The 25,248-nt window shown below is 32.7% G+C and overlaps 1 protein-coding gene across 1 annotated transcript in view; it reads right to left on the bottom strand.

The window, feature by feature from the left end:
- The window catches only part of LPCAT1 (lysophosphatidylcholine acyltransferase 1), a 128,270-nt gene that overhangs the window by 40,915 nt on the left and 62,107 nt on the right, over nucleotides 1–25,248 (bottom strand). The window contains exons 3-5 of the mRNA XM_074279162.1: nucleotides 24,793–25,007; nucleotides 17,177–17,289; nucleotides 16,327–16,387 (exon numbers count right to left, since the gene is read on the bottom strand). Of these exons, the coding sequence (XP_074135263.1) occupies nucleotides 16,327–16,387; nucleotides 17,177–17,289; nucleotides 24,793–25,007 (389 nt within the window). The remainder of the gene's footprint in view (nucleotides 1–16,326; nucleotides 16,388–17,176; nucleotides 17,290–24,792; nucleotides 25,008–25,248) is intronic.

The following is a 25,248-nucleotide window of genomic DNA, read 5'->3' as shown; positions in this document are numbered from 1 at the left end:
ATTGCTTTATTATTATTATTATTTTTTACTTCAGCTGAAGCATAATAAATTCTACATTGTTTATGTGGTCCCACGTGCACAGTATTTTTTTTTGTTACATTATATAAAGGGGAAAGTCCTTGAAATAAACAGACTCCATTTTCCCACCATCTTCAGGAGTCCTGCCTCATCACTTCTCCACTAGGAAAGGATATTTTAATCACCCCAGTATAAGGGCTCTACAAAGCACATTGTATTTTGTCATCCCAACTTGGGGGCTCTAGAAAGCAGGACACAACAGAAATTCACTTGTTTCATTGAATTTCTATCTTTTCCCCAGAGATTGACTGCAATCCAAATTCCTTTGCCCTACAGAATATCATATTCCAGGCTCTCTGATTCTTTAAAGTGGAAGCTTCTAAGTCCTGAGTAATCCTGATTGGGGTTCCTCAATATCTGAATTATTTCTTTCTGACTGTTTGCAATATGTTTTCCTTGATTTGATAATTCTGAAATTTAGTTACAATATTCCTTGGAGTTTTCATATTGGGGTTTCTTTCAGGAGGTGATCAGTAGATTCTTTCAATGGCTATTTTACCCTCTGGTTCTAGGACATCGGGGCAGTTTTCCTTAAAGATTGTTGAAAAATATTGTCGAGGCTCCTTTTTTTAATCATGGTTTTCAAGAAGTCAAATAATTCTTAGACTGTCTCTCGATCTAATTTCCAGGTTAGTTGTTTTTCAATGAGATATTTTAAAAATTTTTTTCCATTTTTTCTTTCTTTCTTTTTTTTTTATTTTGGTTTTGTTTGACTAATTCTTGATGTTTCATTGAGTCATTCACTTCCATTTATTCAATTCTAATTTTTAGTAAATTATTTTCTTCAGTTAACTTTTTCATCTCCTTTTGCATTTTCCATTTCACAAATTCTGCTTTTCAATAAGTTGGTTTCATTTTCCATTTTGTCAAATCTATTTTATAAGAAGTTGTATGCTTTTCCCATTTCTCTAACTCTATTTTAAAAGAAGTTTTCTTCAGATCATTTCTGTGTTTCCTTTTCCAACTCTACTGCAAAGTTCTCATTTCCTTTCCCCATTTTTCTTCTCTCTTTTAAGATTCTTTTTGAATTCTTCCAAGACAGTCTTATGAGAGGGAGATCAACTTGTATCATCCTTTGGTGCTTCATCTGCAGACAATTTGCCTTTAGTGTCCTCAGTGTTTGAATGTTGTTGTCTATTTCCATAAAAGTTATCTATGGTCAGAATTCTTTTTGCTGTTTAGCTCATTTTTATTATTATTATTTTTTTTTTATTTTTCTGAGGCTGGGGTTAAGCGACTTGCCCAGGGTCACACAGCTAGGAAGTGTTAAGGGTTTGAGACCAGATTTGAACTCGGGTCCTCCTGAATTCAGGGCTGGTGCTCTATCCACTGCGCCACTTAGCTGCCCCTGTTTAGCTCATTTTTAAAGACTGAGGTCTGCTTTTATGGCAGAGGTGAGATTGTTCCAAGCTTCCTCTAGAGACAATAATGACTTCATGCTATCCTGGGGCTGGTATTGCTGTCCTACCTGTGCTAGGTAGACATGGAGAAGTCTTGTGTTATACTGGGGTTCAGGGATCACTATTTGCCTGTTGTAGTTGCACTGGATATGTCACAGCTAGTCTGCTGATCTACTGGCTTCTGAAACAGAATAGAATGCTGCTGTATTTTGGCTAAGAGTCTTCTGCTAGATTCCCCCAGTGAGTGGATGCCATACTACTTTGGGTCCTTATGCTACCCCTGTACTTGGCTGTATCCCCCCATGCTCGATTGAAATAGACCTTTTCTGAAGTTCTTCCAAAATATCTTTTGCTGGAAATTAGTTACACTCCAATTATTTGTGGGTTCTGTCACTCCAACCAGTTCAAAGACATGATCTGGTTTTGATCTGAGGGACATTAGGAGGAGTTCAGACAAAGATCTGTCTACTCTCTGCCATCTTGACTCCACCCCCCCGTTTTTTTTTTTTAATAGAAGATCCACTCTATATTCCAACTGCCTTTCCAAGTCTTACTTCAGTTTGTTCCCCATTATGGATTCTCCAGTCTACTTCAACTAGCCTGCTAACCACACATCTCTGAAAACTACTATTACTTTTAACTACCTCACAGATCCCTTAGCTGTCTTCAAAATATAGCTCAAGTGCACTTTATTTTAATCCCTGTAATTATGAGGAATAATTCCCCTCAGGTAACTTTATATTATTTTGCATTTACTTGTTGTTTCCTTACTATCTACTTGAGGGTAGAAACTGTTTGATTTTTATTTTTGTTTTTGTATGCCCAGCACCTATGCAGTGACTTTGCACAAAAAGTAATTGCTTACTATTCACTGAATTGGATTGGATCTTGGAGTAAGAAAGAATCTTAAGACATTATTTAGACCGATTTCCAATCTCTTCAAAGAATCTTCTTTAAGTCCACAACATAGCATTTTCACTCTTTTTTGTTGTTGTTTGCTTGCATTTTATTTTGCTTTTTTTTTAACTGCAGCACAATAATTATGTAAATATGTATGCATACATTAGATTTAACATATATTTCTACCATGTTTAACATATATTGAACTACATGCCATCTGGGGAGAAGATGGGGGAAGGGAGGGAAAATTGGAACCCAAGGTTTTGCAAGGGCTAATTGAAGAATTGTCCAAGCATATGTTTTGAAAAGTAAAAAACTTTAATAAAAAAAAAAAAATCTTCTTTATAATATCCTAGACAGTGACTGTCTAAGATCTTGTTGAATATTTTGTAGAATGGGAAATGTCTTAGCTCATTAGGCAATTAACTACCCATATGGATAGCTCAAATTATGGAAATTTCTTCTTCACATTGCAATGACCCTCTGAAATTTCCACACACTGGTCTTCATTCTAATTTATTTTGCAAATCATAACATTGAACCATTCCATTACCAGGATGAATAAAAAATGAATGTCACAAAAACTTATATGCAGGTAAGATGAAATGATTTTTCCAATATCAAAAACCCAGCATAGTTATCCCTTCCATATAATGGAGTAGGCACAGTGTCGCACAATTTTCACAATGTGGAAAATCTGTGTAAAATCTTTTGGCTCTCTATACAACAGAAGTCTGAATTTTTTTCTTTTTCTTTTATGGAATGTTTACTGTACCTTATTGTGAAATTTGGGTTATATATTTGGTCATAGGCTTTGTGTCATCTGCTTTTGCCTGTCACCCTTGATTTCTGTAAAATTTCCCATTTAATTTCTTATGTCTACCTGTGATATAACAAAACCGTAAAGGAGAAACTTGCAATGTGGAAGAAATAACTGTGTATTTCAGAGATAGGAGTTAAACCTAGGTCTTCCTGGCTTCAAGGCCAGGTCTCTATTCATTATACCATAGTGCCCTATATTTGAATGTAATATCCTTTAAAATTAAAGACTGAAAGATGGCAGCACAGTACTTTTAGATCCATCTGACATTCAAGTGGAAGTTCAATTCTCAGGACTCCAATTAGAGCACAGAGATTTGCAATGGTTGGGTTTATTAAGGACTAAATACTAACAGGGATGGTTAGGTTGCCCTACCATATTCATAGCTGTAAGAGTCCGTTGGTTGGAGTTGAACATCTTCGTTATTGATTTAACATTTTGTTAAGAACATTTTTTTTTTGTTAAGAAATTTTTGTCAAGAACATTTTGTCAGAAAGACCTGACTTCAAATGTGACCTCTGACATTTAAATTTTACTAGTTGCATGATCCTGGTAAAGTCACTTAACCCCAATTACCTTTGAGGAGAAGGAGATTCAACGAGGAAGAAGGAGAAGGAAACTTAAGAATTACAGATAAGCAATAACTTAAAGACAACACATCTCTTAATATTCATGATATTCTTTCTGCTAACAACAGTTTGTTTCCCCCCCTTTCAATCCAAATTCTTTCTGTCTTTCAAAGTCCACTAAAGTCAAGATTTTTTTTTTCCAAAAAACATCCTCTGACTAGTTTCCATTCATCTTTATCTCAAATTCTTACTGTCCAGGAAGAAGCTAAGTTACTCAAAATCAGAGATTACTTTTTTAGTACACAATACCATGTTTTAGGATTGTGCTGGAGAAGTTAAATAAACACGTGATAGAATGATAGGAAAACCAACTGATTATTAGCCAAACTGACAGTATGACTATACAAATCACATACCCCAAAAACATTACACTGATTTTTATCAGATTCTATGGGGAAGTAAGAAAAATTAGATGTCTTATAAAATGATTGTCATTTTAAAATAATAAAGTATTATTTTAACAATTTCTAAAAATTTAATATCCATTTAGAAAATCCTCTAGAAAAAATAAAGATAAAATTCAGCATAAATGTTTTAAAATCAGGAGGAAAACAAAGCCTATTAAACAAGTATCCTTTCATTTAAAATTCTTACTTATTATAGGATTAAGAACATACAATTCCACATTCCTATCTCCTAGGGCCAAATATTGTCCTACTTCCCAAAACAGGCAAATTATTTTTTTTTTCCTGTGAGATGAGGTGGTTGTATTTAAATACTGTAATTATCTTTGTTTAGCTCAATATACATGACAAGGCTGTTCCCAAATTAACAGTCAACCCTCTCCATGCCCCTCCTCCATTTTGCACTTAAAATCTTTTTTTTTTTTTAATTCTTAAAAAAAATTCTGGTCTTTAGAAAGTGTTTTGCGATATATAAGACATTTTACACATATTATTTCATTGCGTCTCAAAACAATACTGTGAAACAAAGTGTACATATCTATTTGAATAAGGAAACTGCATTCTACAATGGCTCAAATATAGTACATGGAAGGGATAGAATTAATACTCAGGTCTTAATTATATCAAATTTAACTCTATTTTTATTACCTGACTGAATGAATGACTGAGTAAATGACAAATTAACTTTAGGAAGTATGTGATTACAATTTTGACCAGTCTCATACTCCTTCAATAATTACTGTCATATCTTTAGAGACAATATGTCTTATACTTCTGGGGGTGGAGTATAGCCAGAAAGCTGCTTCAGTTCTCTCAGTTTTCTTCAAAAACCACATGAAACTAAGCCTCTGAATAGAGTCTAACAGAATGAGACTACTCTCCAACTCAAGATAGACTGGGAACACTTCAACAAAGTTCAATCTCACAAGGATGTAAAGAATGTTCAGCCCAGCTCAGACAGACTCTAGTGAAGCCTTGAGAGAGTCTTAAACTCAGCAAATCAGAAGTTAAGACCCTCAGGCCTGGCTCAGTAGAGGAACAGATCACTGGGGCAACCTCTAGTCCCAACAAAACCAGGCTGTTTCCTGAAAAGAGCATACAAAGCTATCCTCTGCAAAAACAAGAAGCACCTATACTCAAAGCCAAGGCTTAGAACTGCACAGGAAGCTTGGGACAGCACCTTCTTTACCCCAGAAGCAGAGCTCAACCATAAAAATAATTTAAAAAAGAGGAAATACTAAAAGAAAAAGAAAGAAAATGAGCAAGAAACAGAAAAGAATCTTGACCATAGAAAGATATTATGGTGTCAGGGATGACCAAAACCCGTGCTTTGAGAACAGAAATGTGCATCTTCCTGGATATTATTCATTTTCCCTAATCTTCATTCTAACCAAAAGACTTTCTTTTGCTTCATCTCTCAAAATATTCCCTCTCCTTACTCCAAAGTTTTGTACGGGCAATCTTCCATGCACTGTCTCCTTACTTCTAGGGGTATATGCCCAAGGACTTTTCACTTCTGAACTCCAATTGTATACATCCAAGCACCTGGGGTAAATCCCTAGGCTCCCGGGATTGACCTTCAAGTCCCCAAACTCAACAATGCATCCCCCAACTTCTATGATCTCAATGTTAATATTTCCTCTTCCCTTAGAAGATCCTGAAAACATTCCTTTTCCTCCATCAACCAATTGAAAAGGTTTTTTTCTCCTTTCTTAGGATGTTAATTTTTATTCATACTGCATCATTTTCTTAAATACAAATTTTGATGCTTTCTTACAGTGGTTTGAAGTTTGTCTTCAACATTTGTTAAATAGATTTCTCCCTTATTTACATTGAAAAAAAAAAAAGGTTCATAGAGTTCCTATCTTCCTTTAAGATGCAGTTCAGCAGAAGTGAGTGCAAAGGACAATGTTGAAAAATTACCCATGCATATGTTCTGTAAATAGAAATATATATATATATATATATAATTCTAATAAAATTATAAAAGGAAAAAAAAAGATGCAGTTCAGGCACCATTTTTTGAATGAAGCTTTTTCTGAAACCCTCAAATCCCAGTATTCTTACTTTAAAACTATCGTCTATATATCACATATGCATCTATGTAAATACAGTGTGTGTATGTGTATATATATGTTTAATATCCTTCTTAGTCTCTCCTATTAAGATGTAAGATCATCGAGAATAGGGATCAGTTTGTCCTTTGCCTTTGCATCTCTACTGCTTAGGCACAGTGCTTGGTATATAGCAAACATTTAAATAAAAATGTATTAATCAATAAATAGGCACTTCTGGCAATAGCTGACAAAAGGCTTCTAGGTTAATACCAGGTAATGAAAGCAAAGAGCCTGAGTGTCATCCTAAATGAATACTGCTAATGGGGAGAAAGGCTTCATGAATTGGGGTAGAATGATGTTCCACAAGAAAGTCATTTTGTAAAATCATAATAAGCAATATTATTGTCCTAGTAATTCAAAAGAATGCTCTCTATTAATCTGGAAAACCACATATTATTTAATGATTTTGATTCTTATCTAGTTAAAGTAATAGTTTAAGTTGTAAAAAAGTAAAATGTCCCATTTTGGAATTTGGATGTGAAAAGTTGTAGACTATGCCCCTTTTTATAATCAATTCTCAATGATCTACACTAAAGAATAGAAGCACTGGGATAATAGAAGATTACACATATTTATCCTGTGCACTTTTCTTCCTTCTTCACTTTTACTTCTGGAACCATAATCAAGTAAGTATTCTTGCTACTGGAAAGGGCATGTCATTCTACTCTGCTACGTTACCACTCACTTTCTAACTTTACAAAACAAAACCTTTCTGACCACTTCTCTTTCAAATGAAAGAGATTTTTTAGAATTATTAGAACATAAATCCTTGGGGGCAGCTAGGTGGCACAGTAGATAGAGCACCAGCCCTGAATTCAGGAGGACCCCAGTTCAAATCTAGTCTCAGACACTTAACACTTCCTAGCTGTGTGACCCTGGGCAAGTCACTTAACTCCAGCCTCAAGAAGAAAAAAAAAGAACATAAATCCTTGATGGCAGATCAAGATGTTTTTGCATTCACCTTTGTACCCCCAATGCTAAGGCACATAGTAACATGAGATGGGAGGAAAAGTTGAAGATAACAAAAATGCTCCAAATCTGGGCAATTGGAAGGATTTCAACAGAAAGAGAGGATTTTGAATCAGGGTAGCATTATGGGGAAAATGACTTTTCTTTTGCAAATGCTTATTTTTAAGAGTATACAGGTCATTTTGTTATAGATTTTCAATAGGCAATTGTTGATATATGATTGGAACTCTGAATTTTAAGCTTTTAACACTTCTCACTTGGATTATTATAATAGCTTTTTAATTTTTCTCTTTGCTTGACATCTCTTCCCGACTTTAATTAATCCTCTACTTATACTACCACAGTAATTTTCCTAAAGTAGAAGTCTAATTATGTCACTCCCCTATTCAATAAAAAGAAGTTTCCTATTAACTTGAGGATCAAATGTCTCTTTGGTTTATCTAAAAGCCATTCATAATCCAGTTCCAACTTGTCTTTTTAGTTTTATTACTCCTGCCCTTCATGTACTCTACAGTCTAGCTAAATTGTACCTCTCACACATCACCTCACATCTTTGCATAGACAGTTCCTATATCTGGACTGTTCTCTCTCCTCACTAATAACTCTTATAATTCTCTTTATTCTTTCATGACTTGGCTCAAGCAGCAACTGGTACATAAAGCTTTCCTGCTTCCCATAATGGGTTGTGATCTTTTTCCTCAAATGACCTTTTATTAATTTTGTATATATTCTGTATGCAGACAGTTTTTGATTTATTTAAATCTGCATTCTGCAAATTTGACTTTATGGAAAAAAATTCTGAAATATATGAAAAGATGTAACAGAAACATGCATGAAGAGTTTAGAAAAAAGTGTGTACCCAGTTTGATCGTGATCTCATGTATTTGACTAAGATGAAATGTTTGAAGAAGTGAGTAACAAGATTGAAAAATCATCACAAGAATTGCAGCTAGAAGTGAATGAGAAGGATGAGTAGGACATGATTGAGTTGCTAACTACAAAGATTGCAGAAGAAAGAGAAGTTTCAGAACCCAAGGTCCAACTGAAAAGGTTCACAAGGAAACAGCTGGCAGAAGCATCTCATCATTTGAGTGAAATTTTTTTTTCTTTATTAAAAGGTAGAACCAAATACTTAAAAACTTTTAAAAGTTCAAATTCCATCAGATATATGAGGAGGGGGAAAAAGAGATCCACTGTCCAAATATCTCTCGATAATTTCATAAAAAAAAGCTGTACAGTCAATCACCAGTGGAAAAAGGCTAGAAATGCACTGTTTGGGTAAGAGGCAACATAATGCACACCTATGTTAACCTTACTGTACAGTACTATTCCTATTTTATCATTAACTTTACCTTTAATTTTACAATTCAATTTATTAAAATAATAGTATTTAATGTCTTATTTTAGTATTTTATTTATTTTAATATTCTAATATTTTAATACATTTAATAACTTATAGAAATGTATTTCGTGTATGCCTTCATATATAGGCCAAGTAAAATAGATTTGTAGAGGAAAACTTTGTATTTGTAAATTGCTACATGTAGAATTATGTGGAATAGCCCACTTATATAGAATGAAATTTGCATGCATGCATACACACACACACACACACACACACACACACACACACAGAGTCTCCCTGATGTAATTTATGCATATTTAAGTAGGAACTATTTCACTTTTCTCTCTGTATTCTAAGGACCTAAAGGAGTTCCTAGAACCCAATAGTCCTTAATAAATGCTTGCTGGTTAATTCTTTAAAACTGGAGAATCATGTGCTTGGAGATAAATGATCCAGTGATAGCTGATAAGATAACCAAAAAAATTGGTGAAGAAAAGCAAGAGAGGGCATGATGTAATTTTGGGACTGGTGATGATGGGGAGAGAGGTTCCCAATGGCATGGAAAATGTGTACTGTAAGATTTCAGATAAAGAAATTATTCTCAATGGACAGAGCTTTCTAGAGGAGAGAGATTTGGGCAAGAACTCTGAAGAAGATTAAAATGTATAAGGAACTGGGGAGAAGTTCCTGGGGAAAAAAAGAGGAGCAGGGAGTATTTTAGATGTATGTTGGGAAAAGGAGGTCATTTGGCTAATGAATAGCTTTAAAAAAATTTGCTCTACAATATAGCCTAAAAATAGTTATCTATCCAGCCCCCATTTGAAGTTCTCCCAGGGAGGGGGAAAAAAACAACACTACAAAATGAAGCAGTCCAGTCTATTTTTATATCACAATAATTGTTAGATTTTTTTTTTCTTTTAATCTTTCAAAGAATCTACTTTTTGAAATAATTACATACATACAAATGTAGGTAATGTGGCTTAATGGAAAGAATGTTGGTATTAAAGTTAGAAGAAATATGATTTCTAATCTTACCTCTGTAATGTACTAACTATATAATTCTGGGTGATTAAGCTAATTTTCTGGGGTTTGGTCTCCTTATCTTTAAAATGGTGACAATACCACCAAGTGTGTATCTTATAGCATTGTTGTGAGGATCAAATAAGATAATATCTATAAAATATTGTGCTAACTTTAAACTTCCATAAAAGTGCCTGTAATCATTAATGTAATAAAAAAAAATTGCTAACCTGTGACTTGGATGAAGTTATGAATAGTATATTTTTATTATCAGTAAATAGGGTTAGTTATTATTTTAATGAGAAGGATTCAAAGCTTATTCAATTATAACATTTTACAAAGTTTTGGGTGTCCCATTCACATTTTACAAACATGTCCTTTTCAAAAATAAAATTTTTATTTTTAGTTTAAAATTCTCTCTCCCACCGCCTATCCCTCACTCATTCAGAACACAAGAAATATACCTGGCAAAACATTTTCATATGCACTAAATTCTGAAAAAACAAAATAAAGAAAAATAAAAGAAAAATATGATTCACTCTGCACCCTGAGTCCATCAGTCTGAAGGCAAATAAGAATTTTATATTTTGTGTCTTTTGGAGATATGATGGATCATTGTACTGATTAAAGTTACTAAATCTTTCACATTTGATCATCATAACATGTTATTATTATATTGATTACTCTCCAGATTTTGCTCACTTTGCTTTGCATCAGTTTGCATAGTAAATCTTCCCAGATTATTTTTTTGGAAAGCATCCTCCTGGTCATTTGTATATAGCACAATAGTATTCCATCACAATCTATAGCACAATTTGTTCAGCCATTTCCCAACTGATGTGCCATCCCTCAATTTCCAATTCTTTGTCACCAGAAAAAGATTTACTATAAATATTTTTGCAGGAGGTGAAGCCCAAGATGGTGGAAAGTAGACATATCTTTATCTGAGCTCCCCCTACTGTCCCTCAGATCAACACCAGATCAAGCCTCTGAACTGGTTTTGGAGTGACAGAATCCACAAATGTTTGGAGTGTTACAAATTTCCAGCAAGATACTTTGGAAGAAAAATCTGTTTCAATTGGGCTGGGAAGTGGGGAGGGTAATACATAAGAGCAGAGACACAGGGCATTGTGTCTAGGCACTGGGGAATATACTGGGAGGCTCTTAGACTACTGGTCCTAGTTACAAGCCAGTGGAACAGCAGATTAGCTGTGAGATATCCAATGCAAATAAGTGAGCCTCTGAACTCTAGAAGAACACTGGACCTGGCCATGTCTACCCAGTATCAAAGGTCAATCAGCAGCACTGGCCCCAGGCTAGCCTAAAGAGGATGTAGTCTATAGAAAAAGCTTAGGGCAATCTTCCTTTTGCCTTAAGAACAGACCTCAACCATTAAAAAAGAAATAAAAAGAGCAAAATAAAGCAATAAGAACTCTGAATATAGATAGCTTTTATGGAGAAAGAGAAGAACAGACCTCAAACCCTGAGGATCCTAAAGGCAAATCATCTCCAAATGAAGTCCCAAAGGGTGATATGAGTTGATCCCCATCTTACAAGGCTTTCTTGGAAGAATTCAAAAAAGGATCTTAAAAGAGAGTTAGAAGAAAAATGGGGAAAGAAAATGAGAGTTTGAAAAAGTAAAAACAGAAATTATCTGAAGAAAACTCCTTAAAAAATAGAATTTGGAAATGGAAAAAGCATACAACTCCTTATAAAATAGATATGAAAAAGAAACCAATATGTTAAAAAACAGAATTTGTGAAATGGAAAAAAAAAATGCAATGAACAAAACACCTTATTTAAAAGTTCAACTGGCCATGTGCAAAAAGAGATTTTAAAAAATGAAGAAAATAATAAATACTTTTCTCCAATGGATCCTTTTCATTTTTTTTTTTAATCTTTTTGGAGCATAGACCTGGTAATGATATTACTGGGTCAAAGAATATGCAAAGTTTTACACCATTTTGGGTATAGATCCATTTGTCTCCAGGAACTAGTTCACAGCTCTATCAACAATGCATTAGTGTATCTACTTTCTCATATCCCCTCCAGAATTTGTAACTTTCATTTTCTGTTATCTTAGCCAATCAGATGAACATGAGTTGGTACTTCAGAGTTCAAATAAGTCTTTTTGAATTTGTAAAACTTGTAAGTTAATGGCACTATCATATTAAATTTCACTACTACAAATTACATGTAAGTAAGATTCTTTTCATGCCCTGGACTTGCAAATTCTTATTGAAGCTTGTAGAGTAATAGTAAATAATGGCATGCCCACTTATTTATAGCTATGATCTCCTTTTGTCCAAGCAAAGTAAGTGTTCCCTCAATATCACCAACCTCCTTTTAAGCATTATGTATATAGCACCTTCTGGAAAGTCTTGCTTAAATACCTCTGGCAAAATACATTCTTTTCCTCCCTCAAATAATTTACTATCTTTATGAAACCTAATAAAAACAATGCCATCTTTCTCCAGAAACTCATTTATGCAATTCTTATATTCTGATTTATTAATTCTGATTTTCTTATGTTAAAAAAACAAACAAATAAATTTCATTTGTTTACAAGTGGATTTGTATTTAAGATCATCCACATGTGATAAGAAACTTATTAGCCTGAACTCAGGTAACATAACAAGGAATGTTAACAAAATTTCTTCCTTGCTCACTTTACAATGCATCCCACTGAATAAGAATTGTGGTCTCTGTTCAGGCTTGACATTATCATTATGGAAGCCACTATGTTCTTGCTCTCCTCATTAATGGAACAGCATAATGGTTTACCTTATTTTTGATGCTTCAGAAGAACTAAATAAGTAATGCCACTATGCCTCAACATGCTTCTGTTATTTTTCTTTTATTTCCATATATTTGACTGTCTCTCTGATTAAATAGTAAGCTCCTAAAAACAGCTATTATTTTTCTCTTAATTCCATTAATGACTGAGACTGTCTTACACTTACACACACACATACAAAATACATATTAAAATATAACATCACAAAAAAGACATTCAAAGTGAAGAAGTTTTTGTGAAATGAAACATGAATCTCCATTTACATATACACTTGGTGGTATAGCTGGGAACTATTTTTCTCCTCTTTATCCCCATTTGAATGGTTGTCCATTTTAGTTTTTTTGCCCTCCCATCCAGAACCTAGAAAACCAACATTTAAGGGGAAACAACAATATTCTAGGAGAAAGACATTTCACAGAGGTGTTGTATAAAGTAATTTCAAACTCTATTACAAAATTTATGGTACATTAACTCTGTAAACTGTGTGACCAGCGAAATTCTGCGGTATGCCACATCAACTGCTTCCTGTTAAGACTGGCTCCAAAATTGCCTTAGGTGCAATAATATATCCAATTTCTCATTCTTACTCTAATCAGCTCTTCTTTATCCCAGGCCCAAGCTTCCATGCTTCATCTATCTCATAATCCATTTCATTGTTCTGGGAAACAATAAGCAGTGGAAAGATCAGAAGACCTAGATTTGAACTGTATACTACCTGTGTAATAGTCAATCAACCTCCCTGAGCTTCTTTAATAAAATAATCTATAAAATCAGGGAGTTAAACACAATGACTTGTAATGGCCCCTTCCAGCATCTAGTTTTTTTCAATTTTGCTTTTCTTCCTCCATGCTCTTTTTGGCCATATACTCTCTCCTTTGATGATTTCCTTTACTCTTATGTTTCTAGTTATCATCTCTATTTAGATGACACCTAAATCTTTATCTCTAGCCCCAACTTTTCTGAGTTCCAGACCCCACATTACCAATTGTCTTCAGTGCATCCCTGCCCGGGTAAACTACTGCCCCCCTCAAACTCAACACATCTCAAAAATCAAACTTAGCTATCCCAAACTTGTTTCTACTTTTGCACTACAATTTATTAATCTCTCATTTTTTAGCTATGGAATTATCTTTGAGTCTTGCTTTGTATCACTGCTCACATAAATCAGTTACAAGTCCTGCTGATTTTACTTCTCTAATATATCTAGCAGTTATGCCTTTTTGTTTGTTTTCATTGCTAACATTCTGATGGACTTAATTGTCACTCACTAGACTATTGCTATAGTCTTTTAACAGACCCTCTTACTTCTACTCTTTCTCTTTCTAATACATCTTTCAAGATATTACTGTCAGAATAATGCTCTTAAAGTTATAAATGACCATGTTATTACTTTGCTCAAAAATATATAGTGGTTCCTTACTGCCTCTCAAGTTCTAATATTTTTGCCTGGCATTCAAAATTTCCTGTAGTCCTATACCATTCAAACTTCTTATGATAAGAGAGGCAGTGAAGTGGCACAGTGGAGAGGGTGTTGGACTTGGAATAGAGGAGAGCAGAGTTCAAATTTAACCTTAGATACTTAGTTAAATGACATCAAACAAGTAGTTTAATCTGTGTGCCCCGTTTCCTTATTTGTAAAACTAGGATAATAATATCATCTGCTTCCCAGGGTTGTTGTAAGGATAAAATGAGATGATATTTGTAAAGTATTTTGTAAAATAAACACCATATAAATCCTAGCTACAATCATTTTTATTGTATGTCATCCACCTTTGAGTTATTTGCTTAAATATATCACATGCCATCGTTTAATTATACTTATATTCATTTTATTCCTTTTGACTAGAATGTCCTCTTTCTCTTCTTTAAGCCATTTAATTTCTGAAATCTACTTCTTTTCCATTAAGAATTCCCTGATATCCCACACCCTCCAAATATGTAACAATCATAAGTCATTCAACAAGCATTTAGTAAACTCGTACTATATATTCTGCATTTTTTCTTACTATATATAGTTATACTTCCTTTCAAAAATCTAACTTATAGGGCACAAATAATCAGTTGGTTCTTTGTAATCAGTTTATCTTTAAAACAAAAAATTAGCATCCATGTTCCATGATTGAAAAGATATGTCCTTTGTAAGAGATAGGATAGTATTAAATTATGCATTTTCAATGTCTCTTCAATTAGATGCCATCTATTTTATAACAAATTGATTTGTACTAAGTTGCCAGGTTGTTTTTACATACAGTGTTTCTAAAGTTGCTAAATGGTTACTAGAAAAATGCCCTAATTATAAGAAATTATAGGTTGAACAACTAGCAATTTTAAAAGATTGAAATGAAAAATTTTAAATGAAATAAAGTGCTAAAATGAAAATTGAAGTAATGTCATAGGTATTACTTCTTCCTTCTTTACTGTATATGACTAAAATCAAAGCACAGCAGCATATAGGATATTACAAATTATTAGTCTAGCAAGTGTTTATCCTCTCTTCCAGTAATCATAATAAAGTTTGGTACAGTAAGATATAGCAACAAGTTTTAGTTCAGTGGGCAATTTAAATTGCTCTGTGGACTAAGAGGGTTCAATGTGATATATTTTAAATTATTCATATTTAAGTAAAAGTAGAAAAAGAAATAAGAATAAGTAAACTATGAAGATGAAATAGAATAAACATTTCTAAGCTGTTTAGTTAACTTTTAAAACAATAGACTTCAATGTTAGTGAGAGAAACTTTTGTGGAACTAATTTGTTCATGGACTAAACAAATTAAAACAGAAATAGTAAACTCTTCTGACAGCCACAACATGAAACAAACCTCTATATGCAATTACACTGGATTGAGAGTCATAAGGAATCATCTAATGCAACCCTCTTGTTTTACAAATGAGAAAACTTTGGCCCATAAAGTAAAATAACTTGCCTGTGGTGTATGAGTTTGTATATACACACATAATGTGTAAATGATATATAATGTGTCACAGTTGTTACTTTACATATATACATAAATGTATATACATATACACATGGGTTTGTATGTGTGTGATCTATTAAGAATTACTGCAACAGATCTTTAAAGTTATCAGGAAACAATGTATTACAATCAACTACACAATTTAACTCAAAGGGTTTTATTTCTACAGGTCAGCACAAAAAGCATCTGTGATTTGCATATAACACTAGCTTTTAAAACATCTGAACAATAACAGATTCAACAATAACAGTGAGTTGTGTGGATATCTGGTAAAAACCAAACAGAATCCTAATTCAGATATAAGGAGACTACCATTTATACAAAACTATGTCAAATACACGTAAGCATCAAATAATAATTCATACTTCTTTACATTTTAGATCTAAAAATGCTTTCCTAGTACCATTCAGAAAAGTACTTATTCATAAAGTGGTAAGACCAAATAAGAAACCTGCTATACATTGAAACACCAAATATCTAACTGATTTTTAAAAAATAACATTAAAAAATATATAGTTTTAAATAGGGTCTACTTTCAATGATATACTCCATACTACTGTAAAAAGAAATTTAAAAATTCAATAATTATTCATATATACACAGTTCTATCTTTCTCAGATGCTTTCATATGATGCAATTCTTAAACCAAATTTCACCATGTAGCTGAGCTCAGTAATATTTCTAAGATGATTAAATAATTGTCAGGATATAAGATATTTTCACTTGTACTATAAAATAATACTTTTAAAGTATAAAATTTTTGATAAAAACTAAAAAATATGACACTGTAAGAACTAACATTTGAGAATAGATGCAATCTATTGAGGAAAAAAACATCAATACCATTTAAAAATAGAAAACAATGCTTACCAGGCTTGAAGGTAATGAGGCAGGTCCTGTTAGTACAAGTTCCTTCTGGGAATATCATTATCTATGAATAAAAAAAAAAAATTAACATTATACAACATATACTTTAGAATTTACACGAAATAATGAAGTATACTTTTAAAATTATCCCATTATCAAAATATTATACAACATCTGAATAGTTTTCAGTAAAAAGGAATAAAAAAAACCATGTAAATACTACTACATATATGCATACACACTTTCATGATAAATAAAAGTATCATTTAAAGTTGGAAGCATCCTAAAGAAGATAAACCTAAATGTGATTTTTAAAAAATTATATCAGTCTGTATTACACTAGAAACTAAGTACAGAATATATTTTCAAAGCTGAAAATTATTTTATGGACTCATTTCAGTCTGGGAAGCAACAAGAATTGAAGAGACTTTTAATAACTTTTTAAAAGAACCATATAAAGATGACTAATTGTAACCGTAACAAGAAAATAGTCACTTTGGGAATTCACATTACCATTGTGGTATTTATGGACTCTTCATCTAGAATTTTCTCCAACATCAGTTAAGCAAATTATGTAAGAAAACTGGCCACTGAAAAATTAATATTTTAAAGATGTAACAAGGCTGTGATCTGCATGTTGCTAAAATCATAGATCTTCTGCATGGCTAAACTTCTAAAATTTGTTTGGACTATCAAAAAGCATTGAATTTAATTGCATTTCTAAAAAATCCTGGTTTCACAACTAAAAGGTATTTATGTAGGAAATGTTCTGCTTCCTTGATCTATTCTCATTTTAATTTTAACACTTTTTAGGGACAATGTCCTTCAAAGTACAAACAAAATGCTGAGTTACCTGTGGCCATTTGCCATTAGATTGTGCACGTCTTTTTATTTCTTCAACAGTTTTCCTTCGAGAATCCTGGTCAGATCGGGATACAAATACTGGTCGTATGTATTTTATCAGAGCTGCAAAAAAGTAATGTGAATTATGTGTAGCATTTTGAGGTAGAGTGTTATTGAGGAGCAAGGGGATTACTTTGTCATTGATCTCAAAATATATGAAAAAGAAAGAAATTCTAAAAATCCTTGTAGATTTTTAGACAAAGATTTAAGAGTTAATGGAGTAATAAAATTATGATAAGGTTATATTAATGGACCAGCCAAAGCTGGTCAACCCTCAATTGTCTACAGGGGTAGAATAGAACAGAGGTGCAAAGATCTTAAAAGAGTATATATTAGCAACACTAAAGCATATTTGCCTTTGAAATAAATCAATTATAAATGAGCATTCTTAATTACTCATGAAATGGTGACTACAAAAATAAAGTCTATTGAAAGAATATTCTTAAGAATATTGGGAGGAGGGGAAGTAATATCTGACAGGCATAAGCAGAAAGCTCACAGGTATACTTAAAAGTGAGCCTAAAAAAAGAACAAGCATCAGCAGTGAAAACATTGTTATAACCGTCTGCAAGAATTTTAAATTGTAATGACATCACCCCAATTTCTAAAACTGTAGAATGTGATCTTTGAAAATCATTTTAAATGAGACTAGTTATGATAGCAATTATCTAAGACTAACATTGTTGTAGATAGTATCTAAGAATAAGCAAGTAGACATAACTACATACATATCTATAGTACAAATTCATTAAAGGAAAAAACAAGAAGTCACTGCCTTTGTGCAAAGAACTAAAGATATTAAGGAATATGTAAAGTTACATAAAACACTATTCCTGAAGACATTGGCAAGTAGAATATAAACTCTTGAGGGTTAGCATTGTTTTTTTTTTCCCTTTCACTTTTCAGTATCTAGAACAATGCCTTGTACTTAGTGATTAAAAATGTCTGAACTGAATTCTTGTCTTATAATCAAATAATCAAGAATCACTTATGAAGCATGTGCTATGTGCCAGACATTATAATAGGTGCCTCTTATTTTAGGAAACTAATGAGAACTAAATTGTAACTGAGTCATTAGAAGTAATCTAATTTTGTCTGGTGAGACAGTATTATTTACTAATCATATTATGTATCCTAAAATTTCAAATAGTTTATTTTGAAAGAAAAAATAACCCAGTACATGCACTTTTCTTAAGTAGCTCAAAGTAACTTTTTTTAGATACTTTGTCAAAATGCTCAGTTTTCTTTAAATGTAAGTAATCTGAAATCTGAGGACCTATTCAAATGTTTTAAGGATTCACTAAATAACTGAATTGCCACTGTTTGGGAAAATGGATTTAGTCCTAGACCTAGATCCAGGAATCTATCCAATGCATCATTAAGCTGCTTACACAAACTCTGACTATAAGTTTTCCTAAGCAATTCATCCAAAATAAGGTCACTGGAGTCATTGTCATTATCATCATCATCATGTAATAGCAAATAGGATTATTAGTTGTTTAAAATTTGCAAAGTGTTTTACGTGCATTATCTTTTTTGATCCTCAAGACAATCTTGCAAGGAATCTATTGTTGCTACCATTTTAAAACATTTTATGCAGTTAGAAAGTATCTTGGGTGGATTTAGCTCTTCCTAGCTACTTGCTCTGTATTAAATGAGCAAGACTCCAATCCTACATGAAACATAAACTAGTACAAGAGAACTTATAACGGTGACTCACTATTAGTTAGTTACTTCTGAGAGATCTTGGAGAATGACGGAGGTATTAGAAAATTGAGAAAGGGCCAATGTTTTAATTTTCTAAAATGTGAGTTCTGAGAATTACAGACCAAAAAAAGTTGAAGCCCACCACTAAGCAATATTCTGAAATATAATATGCTATTAAGCACAGTTCACTATCATTTAGGGAACAAAGTGATTACTGAGTAAGGGAAAGCAAGATTAAAAAAAAAAAATCATTAAAAAACACTCCACAGGGGGCAGCTGGGTGGCACAGTGGATAGAGCACCAGCCCTGAATTCAGGAGGACCCCAGTTCAAATCTGGTCTCAGACACTTAACACTTCCTAGCTGTGTGACCCTGGGCAAGTCACTTAACCCCAGCATTAGGGGGGGGGGGGGAAACACTCCACAAAAAACCCTCATTTTCTTTTGTAATGGATTTATTAGGTTATCCCCAAATGCTAGCAAGTTATAAGCTTTCCATACATCTATAGTATCCAAATTGCAATGACCTATAACAGTGTAAAATGTTACCATTTTAGGAGTACAGAGAAGGAAACTTTTATTTCCTCAGACTGAAAGTATAACAGACAAGCTTATCAAAATTTACATATGACAAAGCTGAGAGAGAGAGAGCTAATAGATGACAGAATTGAGGTTCAAAAAAAATTCAACAAGCTACAAATTATGCCCAGAACTAATATAAATGAAATTGAACAACAGTAGATATGCATTATTTCAGTTTGGCTTTAGTATACCCGGACCCAGCAGAAAGCCTGGAATGCAGTAGGTGCTTAATATTTTTAACTGAATTGTCGACTTAAAGACAATACAATGATGACAGGATGTCAAAAAGACCCAGGGATCTAGTTGATTATGAAGTTAGTGAGTCATTAGTTTGGCCACAACTGCCCCTAAATTCCAGCATAATGTAGAATTACATGCTTTCTATATAACTACAATATTCAAATCACAATGATCTACAGGAGAGTACATCCTGAGGATACAAAATAACTAGGGAAAACAGCACAAATGAAGATAATCTTAAATATATGAGTATATATTTAAATATATTAAATGTTATATAAAATGACTGAATATGTATAAATTCTATCGAATTGTTTACTATCTTAGGGGGAAAAGAAAGAAGGGAGGTATAGAATTTGAAAGTCAAAACTTATTCTATGTATGTAAAGGATCAAAGGATAAACATTATAGGTCGATGAAATTATACTCAACATAGTTTAACAATTACAACTATACAAAAAGAAATAGGCTTCTGTTTGAAATGAGTTCCACATTACTGGAAATGTTGGGACAAAGGCTACATTTCCATCAGGGTGGTGGGAGGTTAATAAAGTAGATAACCTTTATAGTCTCTTCAATGTCTAAAAGTCTATTATTTTTGATGGTCAAACTTTATGTCAATCCCAAACAGAAAGCTCTGGGATGAAATAGTACTGGAAGGAAAGAATGAGTATTGTTTCAGCACTCACTATACTTATGAATCATTATAGAATAATCTATTTTTAAAGATAAACTTATGCTTTATCCTGAATGGCCACAATTATATTGTTGAATATGTCTTTCACAGATAGAAAAATACACACATTTTATTCCATAGTTAAGCCTCTTTTAGTATAGGTAAAAGTATTTAACAGTAATACCCAGGATTGCAGATAATAATAGCTTTTAAAAATGATTGTTTTAAAATGGTTGATTCTGTGCTTAACTTGAAGCCAGGAAAGGCTTGGAGAAGTGAATTCTGTCAAATGCTAAGAGATCTTAAAGGAGGGAAAGGGACCCACATGTGCAAAAATGTTTGTGGCAGTCCTCTTTATAGGGGCAAGAAACTGGAAAATGAGTGGATGCCCTTCAATTGGAAAATGGATGAATAAATTACAGTATATGAATGCTATGGAATACTATTGTTCTATAAGAAATGACCAGCAGGATGATTTCAGAGAGGCCTATATGAACTGATACTAAGTGAAATGAGCAGAACCAGGAGATCGTTATACACGGCAACAACAAAACTATACATCAATTAATTCTGATAGATGTGGCTCTCTTCAACATTGGGATGATTCAAACCAGTTCCACTTGTTCAGTAATAAAGAGACATCTACACCCAGAAAGAGAACCATGGGAACAGAGTGTGGAACACAACATAGCATTCTCACTCTGTTATCTGCTTGCATTTTGTTTTCTTAGTTTTCCTTTTCCTTCCTTCTTGATGTGATTTTTCTTGAGCAGCAAGATAACTGTATAAATATGTATACATATATTGGATTTAATATGTATTTCAACATATTTAACATGAACTACCTGCCAGCTAGGGGAGGGAATGGGGGGAAGAAGAGGAAAGTTTGGAACAAAAGGTTTTCCAAGGGTCAATGTTGGAAAAATTAGCCATTCATATGCTTTGTAAACAAACAAATAAATGCATGCTATGTGCTTTTTTACACTTGAGAAAAAAGGGTTTTTTAAAAAAGTGATTTATGTTATTTTTAAGGCTCAAAAGGCCATAAAAGAGGACATAGGAACATAGGATACTTTAGCTTTGTCCCCAAAAAAATTTCCTTGTGAGTTTTTCAGAATCAATTCTTGTTCCTGATATTTCTAACCAATGTTTCTCAAGGTCTTCTAGCTTTCTGATCAGATGCTTTAAAAAAACTCATTGTTATTAGTTCCACTGAACTAATAACATAGCATTAATTTGGAACTAGAAATAATTTTTACTAATTGTCTTTATTGGAAAATGAGGTCTAAAGATGTTACATGACTTGTCCAGGTGACAGAGATAATAAGCATTCTAGCTAACATAAATTTTCCTGTTTAGCTGAAGTACATCACAGTTTCTTTTGATTTTCCATTTGTTATGGTATATTTTTCTACAGTTTCTACAAAAAGTTCTAGAGGTAGATGAAGTCATTTATCTCTGTTTGGGAGATGGTGAAACAAAAGGTACAGTGGAGTCCACACTTCTATTGCCTTCCTGAAAGGGTTGTGGTAAACTCCAATGAAATAATGTATATTCATAAACTCTAAAACATTATTTAAAAAAGGTTTTTTTTAAAAAACATGATAATTTGGTTCCTAAACTGAAAAGGTAGTATAGAGAAAAGAATGCCTTACTCTGAGTTAAGAAAGCCAAGTTTTTAAACTGGCTTTGCCTCTGACACATTACATGATCTTGGGTAAATTTTTAAATTTCTCTGTACCATAGGATTATCAATTCTAGAATGAGCCAATTGAATAAGATGATCTGTAAGCTCTGATATCCTAATTGTAAAAAGCTGTATTTTTTTTACCATAATGGAATTAGAATAGAAATATATAAAAGTTTCTGTGATATGCTGAATAAAAATCCTTAAATTCTAGAATGGGTAGCCTTAGAAGATAAATCAAGGGTATTAAAAAGTCCTCACTAAGCAGAAAATTCTATTATTGAATCTTTGAAATTAATTTTTAAATTTTTAATTTGAAATTAACTTTTAAAGTTAACACGGGTTAACTTTAGGATAATTAGGTGGTGACTGGATTAAAATAAAGGATTTTCATATTTTAAGTGTACTTATCAGTACTCATTAAAACTTGCTCAGCACTTAGTGAAATTTGCTTTCTTTCCTTTCTTTCTATCTCTTTGTCTCCTTTCCTCTCCCCTCCTTTCTCTTTCTTTAATTCATGCTATCAATCAATGAATACAATGCTTAGAAATGAATGGCATAAAGGGTGAGAGATCTCTAAAGCATCTTAAAAGCATTTCTTCCTTGCAACATAAAAAGTAAAGTCGGTATAAGAGATAGGAAAAAAGCCAAAACATTATAAATATTTTCATTTCTGAACAATATCTTTTTTTCTCCCATCTGTCCTTCAATCTGTCTCATAAAGTGGTCTAAGCTTTTAAGATCTTGCAGTTAAACAGGTGACAAAATAACCTTTCGAAAACATATTTTGATCTAGTATATTTCTGAAAATGAAATTCATTAGTAAAATTAAGTACTCTCTAAAAATAAAACAAAACAGAAACGTATCCTGTTTTATCTTATATCTACTCCAGAGATGTATAACCTGAAGGCTATAAAAATGAACTTGTTAAATAGAAATAAATAGAAAAGTTTTCTTTCTTATTTGTAATGTAGTAGGAAAAAGCATGATATTTTAAATCAGAAGACCTGGATTCTCTGATATTTAATACCTGAGTAACTCTGGATGTATCCCAACCTTTCTACACCTTAATTTTATTATTTATAAAATGAAGAGGTTGGACAAGATGAACTTGGGGGGGAGGGGCAGCTAAGTGGCACAGTGGATAGAGCACTAGACCTTAAGTCAGAAGGACTTGAGTTCAAATCTGGTCCCAGATACTTAATACATCCTAGCACAAGTTACTTAACCCCAATTGCCTCAACAACAACAACAACAACAACAACAACAACAACAAAAAAAAAAGATGAACTTGAAAGTTCCTCCCATCTCTATTGATATATACCTAAGTTATCCCTAAAATAAAACTATAAGAAATTGCAATGTGCATGCATATATAGACAGGAATAGAAACTGAGTGAGTGAGCCTTTGGATTGGTGATAGGAAATGTCATTGCAGATTATTTGTGGCTTGAATGTATAATGAATATAATAAATAGTTAGACTTAACAACTGACTGAATACAAGCAGTGAGGGAAAGAGCCACAGATAATTCTGAACTTGATGATTAGGGAGGACTGGGAGAATGGTGGTGCCCTGAATAGAAATAAAATTTGGAGGAAGAGTTGGAGAAGTTATGAATTCCATTTTAAAGATGTAAAATCATAGATGCTAATGGGACATCCAGGTTTAGCAGGGAACTGGTAAATCAAAGTTCGGGGAGAGATTATGACTAGATAGATAGAATTAGAAATTATCTGCACAGGAGATAGATAATATGATGGTAACTGAAAGTATTTCTTTCCCACTTAGTAGGAAGTAAAATGTCCTTTGTACACTTTATGTTACTTTCTTCACTAACTGGTTCTTTCACAGCAATAGAAAGGGTAAAGTTCTGAATGCAGATTTTTTTTTGGGGGGGGTCAAATGCATTATTTAATTCTATATTACACTTCATTATAGTGGTCCAAAAAACCCAAAATTCTTTCTAATTTTTCCAAATTTAAACAGCTGTCAAATACTTAGAAGATGAGAAATGGGTTGAGTATTTATTAGTCTGTCCTTTGATCTGTTACTGAAAGAATCCAAGAAAGCAATACACTTTGTTTTTAACTGCTAGCTCAATAATTTTATGTTGGTTTTAATCATTTTTCTAGTACAGAATTAATGAGGGAAAGTAGTGACATAGTTTAAAACTTTTGGATTTGGAGTCTGAATAATCTAAATTCAAATCTTGGTGCTGATACTTATAAATTTGTCCTTTAAGGAAAGACATCAGTTTTAAGTTCCCTTGATACAGTTCTAAAGTCTTTACTTGTTTTATGTTTGAATCAAATTGCTTTTAGGTAGATAACCATTAAAAAAAATGTTTCAAGTTTTTTTTTTCACAGTTGAAAAATAATTCTGTATTATACATATATTCATGAATGAAATCTTATGACAATTTGATGTCAAGCAATAAAAAAATCAATTTACATAAATGACAGTTTTGTGATTTCAAGAGCAAAGGGAATTCTACCCACAAAATAATAATATAATTAACATTGAAAATAACTTAAAAAATGAAACTATTATAGAGTCAATCATAAAAAAAACCAATTAACATACAAGGGGAAATAATTCTTTAGCTACATGTGTACTCTATACCATTACATTAAGCACAAAAGTTCTTTGTCCAAACAACTGATTTACTTACTTCCCCATATAGGAATGTCTCTGCTTTCTGCTTTCATCACGATAGAGGACATAGTCATTGTTACAGGAATGGCATCGAAGTAGGAGGAATGTGGGGCTAGAGTCAGGATTGCAGCTTCTGTTGGTAAGGCCTGTCTGCCCTTTACACTCACCCAGTGAAATCCACCAACAAACCACATTGTTCTCATGATGGCTTTCAGCAGAAAGTCCACTACTCTGTAAAATAAGATGATGATTATAATATTTCAAATAAAATAATCACTAAATAATTCTAAAATATGCTAAGAATTTGTTTAAAAAAAAAAAAAAAGGCCACAGCAACATTTTATAGACAAAGTATTATATTTTATAGGCAAAGTATTTTCCAGAGTGATTTTGGGTCAATTAATTATGTTTAGTTGCAATTTTAACTACCAGTTCACTGAAAAGAAGATTATGAATATTCCTCTGTTGTCAG

This window comes from Sminthopsis crassicaudata, chromosome 1, assembly GCF_048593235.1.
Source record: "Sminthopsis crassicaudata isolate SCR6 chromosome 1, ASM4859323v1, whole genome shotgun sequence".
NCBI lineage: Eukaryota > Metazoa > Chordata > Mammalia > Dasyuromorphia > Dasyuridae > Sminthopsis > Sminthopsis crassicaudata.
Note: the sequence above shows the minus strand (reverse complement) of the source record. Positions and strands in the feature narration are given on the sequence as shown.